We start from the raw sequence: 8,573 nt of genomic DNA, 5'->3' as shown, positions 1-8,573 counted from the left end.
CCAATTATTGGAAATTCGAGCAATGCCCGAATCACTTTGATATATATCGAGACGGTTGGATATATAATATATGTATATACATATACATATACATTATATATATATGGTATATCGCAATGGCCGTAAGCAATGTTCGTGACCATATCATTTCAGCTACATAAATATACATATATGCACATATTGTGTAAACAATAATATGTATATATGTGTGTATATATACGCAGTAAATACTTTATGACGTTTATCAAATAATTATTATACCTATACATGAGCTGTTATCGTTTTAACCCCTATTTTAAATGTTTATTGTATGATAAATTGTAATATAGTCGTTGGGCAAATAAAGCTCGTTTTATATTAAACCGTTGCTGAAGCGCGTTATATATGGCGACGAATGATATTCGAAACGAAAGTAAATGAGAAAAAAAAAACAAAAAAAAAAAAGCAGTATGTGTATTTCTATTATTGGTTTATGAAGTTCGTTATTTCTACGAAACAATTAGTCAAGTCCTACACTGTTTGCCAGTTTACCAAGAATCTGGTTATTTTATTATTCAGGAGTAACACTCGTCTCGAGTAATTAGCTTGATTACTGCGTTATCACGGTGTGAAAATCTTCACCCCCAAATGAAAACACGTTGAAAGCTATTGCCGTTAAAATTTCGTTTTCAATTTTGCATTGTAAAAGTAACACGAATCTACAGGAACCAGAATTCACGGTATAAAGTCATCGTTGAAAAATCGGACGATTTTCGCAACCGTACTCGGAACAAATAACAGATTGCTTGGAAAAAAAATTTAATCCTCGTAATGTGTGGGGATAAAAGATTCATGTTGCATGTGTGTAACGTAGAATTTGCAGATCGGTGAAGAGGATAAGCTTTATGGCGGTGAAGAATTGCGCATAACCGTGAAGGGAAGTCGAGGAAAAATTATCCTACCAGAAGAGCCCAGTGAAAATGCTGAGCTCTGACCGGTCTGAACACTACCCTTAAGAATGACGGAGGACATAGACGTCGTCTTCAAGGAGCCAAAAACGTTCAAACAGACGCTGAAAGCGCTGAATTTTTTCTGCTGGCTTATGGGAACCGGAGCTTGTGAAATTGGTGGTTGGAAGAAGTGCTCGATACTGATAAGGGTCTTGCACTTCACGGTATGCTCGGTGATAATAGCCTACGGGATAACAGACTTCTTCTCGTTCGGGAACATCTTCAAGAGCGAGATGTACAAGATAATGTACTACATGAACAAGGCCGTCATTTACGTCACGTCCTATTACTACGTACTTCTCGGCGTGATCCATAAGAAGAGTTGGGAGAAATTCATCGAGAGGATCGATCACCTCGACAGGAAAATACGGAGGGAAACATCCTTCGACGATCGCTCCATCAAACTCAGGCTGGGACTTGCCCTTGGGTTCACCATCCTTATGGGTCCCATTTCAGCCGTGTCTCACGTCTTGTACTACAAGCTGACCGATCCCTCGCAGATATACACCTCGGATCTGCTCGTTTATTACACGGTAGCCCAGTCGCTCATCACAAACTTTTGGTTCGACATCGTCGTCTGCACGATTCACCAGAGGTTTAAGATCGTCAATAGACTCATCAAGCAGATCGGAGACTCGTACGCTGCACCGTGGATCGTCCTCAAGATCCAACGACTGAGGGAGCTGCATCATGGTTTGTGATTTTTTGTCAATTTTTTGGGTCTTTATATTTTGAACGAAATGTTTATTGTCCAGTCAAAATAGATATGGATTAAAAATATTCGGGATTTGACTGTATTTTTGTGTATAAGTGGTTTTAGATGCTCGGGATAACTCAAATCTGAAGTCATTATTCATTATTCTGCTGCATAGCTTTTAGCGTTTTGAGAAAACAGCAAAATTTTTGATTATCTCTTAACAAGATGAATAGAAAGTATCGATTTTTGGCTCAGCAACTTCCTTCCCGAGTGCGCTTTTTTCAACTGATTTCCGCTTAGATGCTTCTGAGTATTACCAGAATAGAATGAAACAGAAAACTTGAAAGCGATAATTCTGCAGATCATTAATTTCTGCAGAAATCTGCGGACTGGTCAGCATAGTGAACAAAGTTCACGGTATGCACTTGCTTTTGAGCTCGGCAAACTCGTTCATGATGGTCTTGGCTACGCTGTTCAGGATCTACATAGGGGTTGTGGAATTGAAGTTTGAGTTTATAATGATAAACAACGTGCTTTGGATCGTATACGCGACTCAGTTTGCTCTAAATTGTTTCGCGTGCACTTTGACCTGCCGCGAGGCGATATCGACTGGAATCCTGATCCACGAAGTCGGACTTAAGAACAATCAGCTAACGAATAAACGTCTGTACAACAACACCGGAGTACATAATAACAGACGGTCATTGAGCTATCAACCGGAAGCGAAAACCTACGAAGGATCCTGCGTGCAGAATGAAATCGCTCACTTTTCTTCCCAGTTGCAACAAAATTCCGTATCTTTCAGTGCCTGCCATTTTTTCGAACTCAACAACGCGCTCCTGCAAGGCGTAAGTGTGAATCCTCAAATTTTCCCTACGATTAGTGCAGACTCATCAAAATATCAACCGTCAGTGTTTACAGTTGTCTTTTCGCTTCGCAGTTCGTCGGCGTCATCACGACGTACCTCATTATCTTGATTCAGTTTTACGTACCGGACCGAAAGACGACAAACTTCGGATCCACCACCACCCCGTCTACTACAACTGAACAATTTGATATCTATAACTCAACATCTGCGGATAGCTAGATAAAAATGAATGAAATAGAATAGGAAATTGTATTTTTCACAGAGGACCTGAAAATTAACTGAGATGTTAAGCTTGAGAGAATTTATCAGAAATTGAACATTCGCGAGGAGCGATTCAAGCTTGGTTCTGGATACAGATTCCCTTACCGACATCTTATCGACACTTCCAATGTCTGGATACAGATTCCTGTACCGACATCTTACCGACAATCCCAATTTCGGTACAGAAATCCAGAACCGAGCTTGAATTGCTTCTTTTACGCTTAGAAAGTAAGAGGAAAAACACTGTCATTTTGAAACCATTGCTATTTGAATCTTGGATTTCGTCGCAATCGACTTTCCGTTTTAAACCATGTCGGTTAATTGAACTTCAAGATATATTTCACGTGAATTTTAGTATAGCACGTGTTTGCAAATATTTTCTAGTCACAGACTCTATTCTTGATGGTGGTTTTTAAAATCTATCGTAGGTCAGATCGCGAACCGAATAGTCTATCATTAGGCGCAACCTGACTAGTCATCAAAAATTCACACAGTGGCTCATGTACGAATGTTTGTAGTGAAACTAATGCTCTCAAGATCGTACTACAGAAAAACGATACATAGTTTAATACACAATTGGTAGAGAGTGCATGAAAATTTTTTAATTATTTTCGTTTAGTGATAGCTCTTTGGATCTTACGCCCGAACATGGTTCAAATATGGAGACAAGTATTTGAAAACTAGTTTCATAAAAACTATGAATGAAATTAAAAGTACGTTATGTTCACACAATTACAAGAATAATATTAAAAATAATATTTGCATGTGAGTTTCAATTTATTTTTTACTTTTCTCAAAACTGTCATTATAAATACTATGTTCGTTGTTTATTATACATTGTATATTTATACATCAGTGACTTATAGTAATGTGTTTTGACTTTTGTACAATGATTTTTACCGGGCGGTAAACAGTGGTATATAAATTATGATGAATAAAAACGAGTAGTTCAAATTGTCAAGTGAAATTTAATTTCACTTCGTCTTTTGGTGATCGGTCTTTGAGCGCTAATATCTAGGCCTGCCATAAATTATTGTTCAAGTGCTTCCGAAGTAGGACTGATACACCATGCCCATAGATGTACTTGCGAACCACGTAAAACAACACCACCACGTCCCAAATCCAAGCAGCCCTCTGAAGACGTCAGTCGTGAAAACCTGTGAATAAAGAGGCAAGAATTGTCAAACAGTTCTCAATCGCCTCTTGCTTACGACTCACCTGTTTCAGTGAATCTAGAGCCAGATGAAACTCTTGTGCTGTTTGAACGACAGTCTTTTCGTCATCGTCGTCAAAAATTGGGGACACAATTTTCGGCGGTTGATCAGCGGGACACTCTTCGATCGGTACATCTCTGAGAAGTCCTTCCCAAGTAAAACCGCCTGGAAAAAGTTTCAATTCCAGTATCCAAGGTATGTCGGTAAGCGTTTGTAGCCCGAGAAAAGGTGAAATGGTAAAACTGGAGCTTACCAAGAGTTTTATACATGAGAGCAAGAAAGAGGCACATGATGATTGGAGCGACATACTGCAGAGCTACTACACACATGTAGTAAAATACCGCAGCGATCTAAAATAATTGCGGTATATTTTATTGCGAGTGTAATGTCACGACCCATAAGATTCGTGAAATATTGTAACACACCTTCTTCTGAAGATCGGTGTTTGTTATTCGGCCGGCTTCTTTTTTCTGGTCCTCCAGTCTCTGGCTGGCGAGATTCAAATACGATTGCAGGTACAATGGCATTAAGCATAATCTCAAAATTACCGCAATCACCACAGCCGCCAGTCTCATGCTCTCAAATGCTTGGACGCTCATTCTACGAACAGAAAAAACGATTGACTGAAATTGTTAAAATAAAATTTACGAACTTCCGGATTGATAACGAATACTCACAATGGGCCGTTCATACCGGCGAATATTCTAACAGTCAAGTAATCTCTGCTCACAGGTTTGATCCACAGTATTACCAAAATAAAGGGGGAAGCAAAACTGATGTTTAAAAGCAACTGCAATAATCTTCTCTCTTTGCAATACCTGCAACGACAAAAATACCGGCGTGTATGATGCTCAAAAATTTATCAAAAGCAATTTCAGAGTTTCTTCTAGAAGGGACATTGACGTACTTAAGTGAGTCCCAGTGCATTCTGGACATTCTTAACCCTGGAAAGGTAAACAACGATCCAAGGAGTCCGCACCAAAGGGCTAAAAAAAATTTTAAAACGATCTTGGAGGCTGGACCTCTGAAAAGAAATTCAATATTCGATGTGAGCTTTTGTTTAGTAATGCTTCACCGATATCAGGGGTAACACTAGTTGTTAACTCACGTCGACGAGAGACCTTGGTTATCCAAAAAAGCAGACGCACTTTGATTGAAGCTAACATAGGCTTTTTCGAGGTCAATTTCAAGAGTATTTTCGTCAACGATCAGAACCATCATGGCGATCAGGAGGTAGGCGAATCCCGTAACTATACAAGTGGACCTTTCCCCGACGCTCTCTTCACCTTTAAAGTACTGCACCCAAAGGGAGAGTAGAGTTTTGCTAATTGTGGTGAATAGGAAATTTGTCAGAAGGCATGCTTTAAGCATTTCTGTAAATATTGCTCATTATATTTCGGTGCCACTGAATAAAAGGATACAGTGAGAATCCGATAACCAAAGCACACCATAGCATGCTAAGATTGAACTCTTCTTTCATTGGATAGTAGTACGTGTAAACCTGATGACAAAAATTTGATGAATGAATCAATTATGTGATTATAATTATCAATTCTCAAGGCGTCTCAGTGCAGAGCATAAATTTACCTCGGTCAGAATATAAACCAAGCTCGCGTACAGTGAGAAGTCTAGCAGCCACTGAAATTCAGTATAAAATTTCAGATGTATAACATCTAGAGCCGAAACCTTGGCGCTTTCCAGGCTGATTTCCAAGTTCCTAGGAACGTGAAACACGTCAGGCGTCTTTCCATTCTCAGCATGTTTACCCTTTTTTGGTTTTTCCTTCGGCACTCCAGCAAGTATCCTGAGCTCCTGATCGGTAGGATAGAGGTATCGTATCAGACTGAAAGATTTCGCTCAGGTAAGTGATCGAACAGATGTGATTCAACGATTAAATTCTAAATAACGACCGGCGGTTGAATCGGCAATGAAAAATCAATGCGTACCCAGTGGAGCAGAGGATCCATCGAGCAAACGAGTAATGAGGTCCAAGTTTTTGTATCACGCTGACCATAACGAGAGTAATGACCAGTTGCGCGCCAAGAAGAGCCTAATGGAAAAGGTAATAATTTATGAAAAATGTAAACATCAAAATTTTACGTGTAGCCTGATCTTGCCTAACCTAGATAAATTTTCTCCTAAGCTACTTGCCATGTCGGAGGGAAGGGAGACAAAGATACGGACGACTTCTAATTCGTTTCTACCAAGAATACATCTAGGTCGCCCGAGTCAACGAGGCCAATTAACGCTTATTAAAAATAATTAACGCCTAAGACGTTCGGCCGCGCTGAACGGTGAACCCGGCTGTTCGTAGCTCCGGGTTATTCTGCACGCGACTAAGTGTTGTTACCGTCAGCGGCCGCGGTGCACGCCTCTCACTCTCGCCTCGTCTCTGAAGCGAGCTTCAAAATACTCCGGACCCTGCCCCTCGAATTAAAAATAGCAACACATCGCTCAACTTCACACAAATTGTCTCCGTTTGAGATAACTGCGGCGACTGCGGCGAACCGAAAAGTATTTTTGTACATAAACGTACTGTGAAACAAAAATTGGGATCGGGTTAAAAGGCGCTCTAGCATTTGTACGGCAGTTTAAAAAACATCCAGAAAGCGAAGAATCGTAAAATATGAAACATAGAGAATCTACTTCGTTTCGATTCGACGGAATACACGAGGGATTTAAAAAATGATCGAAGATATCTTCGTTTGTTTTCGCTCTCGATTGCCGATTGTTCCGGAAACGGAACACCCCCTGACGGGAGTCCGCGGTACTAGATCGGTACCTTAGGACGTCTCTACGGCTTCTTTCGACAGTCGGTAATCGGGAGGGCGAGGTGTGACAACTGGATCGTGAGTTGCTGGAGATTCATCCGATCGTGGTCTTGCGTCAGACAACAATCGAGGCTGTTCAAAATATTTGAAACGAAAGCTTCGTGAATGTACGCGGAGTGTGTGAAAGCGTTGCAATCAAACGTAGTTATTGAGAACGATGAAAAGCTGTAGTGATGTGAATTTACTACGTTTCTCCCATCGGTCGGTAATCGAAACTGCAAGGTATGACGGGAATGAACGACTGTCAGTTGTTTTAACAATAATCTGCTATCTCTTTTGTGCTGCCGAGTTCGCGAATAGCGTTGCCTGTGTCCTAGGGAGTTTTTAGCGTGTAGGCTAATTTCGGAATGCGCCCTAGTCTGATCGTGTTTTCTGCGTCCTACGAATATGAGTGGTCAAAAAATTGTACTCAAAGCACATACTACTGAAGACAGCCATCCAATCCATCGACATCGCGAAAAATGCAGCCCAAGTAATGTAAGATAAAAATATATTAGGGTTATTCTGTCTCTTTCACTCTGTATTTGATCGACTGATTGTGAGAGGAGATTTGTCGGCGAATCAGATGTAGAGCGTACATCAACATATACTTCCCTCTCTCACTCCTCTGCTACAATTTCCGTAATCGCAAAGCTACCTCTAGCACGATATGCTGTAAAGAGATTGCCCGAAAGTCCTCGAAGTCTCTTCTCCGAGAGTGTGAAAAGGTGCGATTCTGGTATAGCTACTAGATTCGAACGTCGTATGAAAACGCGGTTTGTTCACCGGCTCAGCTCTATGACGTCACGACAATACATATTCGGCCATTTTGATTAAAGATGGCGTCGACGCTTGCGCGCAGATCGTTGAACGCGAGGACAAAGGTTGCCGTCAGTATCAGAATCGACGGCTAGCGATGTGTTGAGTATACGTAGGTGGGTTCGTTGGTTGGGTCGGTCGGTCGGTCAGCTGTAAACCGTGCAGTAATTAAAGCTGGTGATCATGGCTTAGGCGTGCGGTGATGGGTGGAAAATAATTCCGTGGTGAAAACGGTGGTGGTTGTACAAGTTTTCAGTGAACAAACGGGAATATCGCAAGTTACTCGACGACAGCGACAGCGACAACAACAACACGACGAGTAGGCGCTGAAAGAAGGATAAGGCGGAGGGTTCGCGAGTTAATAAATGAAAAACGAGTGAAAGTGGTGGACGATAACGCGTGAATTCGTTCTCTGTGATAATAACACGAGCGATGGTTACGATGTTCAGTGAGTGCGGATACGTCCTCTTCCTGCTGCTACTCGTCCCCTACATCGAAAGCGGTGAGTACCAACCAACCTACCTTTACCTTTTTTACCCGCCTCTCTTTCGACTGACCGTGTGAATCACCGCTTATAGCGGTCAAACTTTACGCCCAGGCGAAAGGCTGCTGCTCATTGTCAGCCAGCGCCGCGTCCGACGATCCCGTGACAGGTATCCGTCATCCGAATCGCAGTTTTCCATTTTCCGTCATTTTCCCTGACAATGAGAGATAAAAGTCTCCTCCCTCTTTTGTTTACCTCCCCCCCCGTCCCCCTCCACCACCCGGCCACCCCATGTTGTCCGTTTTTTTGGTCCTTTTAGCCTTTACGTCAGACTGAATTCTCGGCGACGTTGTAGCCAAGTTCGTTAACTCTCGATTTGTCCGTCCAGTCATCGTCGCGACATTAATACGAACCTTGATTGCGATGTATGA

At 41.6% G+C, this 8,573-nt stretch overlaps 3 protein-coding genes across 5 annotated transcripts in view; 2 read left to right on the top strand and 1 right to left on the bottom strand.

Moving 5' to 3' along the window:
• The first annotated feature begins 506 nt into the window (after nt 1-506).
• Nucleotides 507-3,598, top strand: LOC124302533 (uncharacterized). Its single transcript, XM_046758801.1, has 3 exons — nt 507-1,682; nt 2,065-2,534; nt 2,627-3,598. Exons 1-3 carry the CDS (start codon nt 998-1,000, stop codon nt 2,771-2,773), a joined length of 1,302 nt encoding a protein of 433 aa, XP_046614757.1. The 5' UTR covers nt 507-997; the 3' UTR covers nt 2,774-3,598.
• LOC124302531 (transmembrane protein 161B) lies at nt 3,574-6,718 on the bottom strand. 2 transcript variants are annotated; one of them, XM_046758799.1, is made up of 11 exons: nt 6,152-6,718; nt 5,976-6,079; nt 5,617-5,872; nt 5,451-5,530; nt 5,138-5,353; nt 4,937-5,053; nt 4,707-4,847; nt 4,455-4,629; nt 4,283-4,379; nt 4,034-4,194; nt 3,574-3,972 (listed from the first exon to the last, which is right to left on the bottom strand). In XM_046758799.1, exons 2-11 carry the CDS (start codon nt 6,041-6,043, stop codon nt 3,853-3,855), a joined length of 1,431 nt encoding a protein of 476 aa, XP_046614755.1. In that variant the 5' UTR covers nt 6,044-6,079; nt 6,152-6,718; the 3' UTR covers nt 3,574-3,852. The 2 variants fall into 2 exon arrangements, with proteins under 2 accessions (XP_046614755.1, XP_046614754.1); XM_046758798.1 differs by having other exon boundaries at nt 6,181-6,718.
• Nucleotides 6,719-6,887: 169 nt separating this feature from the next.
• The window catches only part of LOC124302293 (disintegrin and metalloproteinase domain-containing protein 10), a 104,114-nt gene continuing 102,428 nt past the window's right edge, over nt 6,888-8,573 (top strand). For both annotated transcript variants that reach the window (XM_046758286.1, XM_046758285.1), the window contains exon 1: nt 6,888-8,160. In XM_046758286.1, coding sequence (XP_046614242.1) covers nt 8,091-8,160 — 70 coding nt within the window. In that variant the 5' untranslated portion in view covers nt 6,888-8,090. The remainder of the gene's footprint in view (nt 8,161-8,573) is intronic.

This window comes from Neodiprion virginianus, chromosome 4 (genome assembly GCF_021901495.1).
Source record: "Neodiprion virginianus isolate iyNeoVirg1 chromosome 4, iyNeoVirg1.1, whole genome shotgun sequence".
Classification (NCBI taxonomy): domain Eukaryota; kingdom Metazoa; phylum Arthropoda; class Insecta; order Hymenoptera; family Diprionidae; genus Neodiprion; species Neodiprion virginianus.
This window is presented reverse-complemented; position numbering and strand designations above follow the sequence as displayed.

Coding starts and splice junctions, on each gene's coding strand:
- LOC124302531 (XM_046758798.1), bottom strand. Junction 5,873..5,975: donor TGGATCCTCTGCTCCACTGG/GTACGCATTGAT, acceptor GAAATCTTTCAG/TCTGATACGATACCTCTATC. Junction 4,380..4,454: donor ACACCGATCTTCAGAAGAAG/GTGTGTTACAAT, acceptor CAATTATTTTAG/ATCGCTGCGGTATTTTACTA.
- LOC124302533 (XM_046758801.1), top strand. CDS start 998: ATGACGGAGGACATAGACGTCGTCTTCAAGGAGCCAAAAACGTTCAAA. Junction 1,683..2,064: donor ACTGAGGGAGCTGCATCATG/GTTTGTGATTTT, acceptor TAATTTCTGCAG/AAATCTGCGGACTGGTCAGC. Junction 2,535..2,626: donor ACAACGCGCTCCTGCAAGGC/GTAAGTGTGAAT, acceptor TTCGCTTCGCAG/TTCGTCGGCGTCATCACGAC.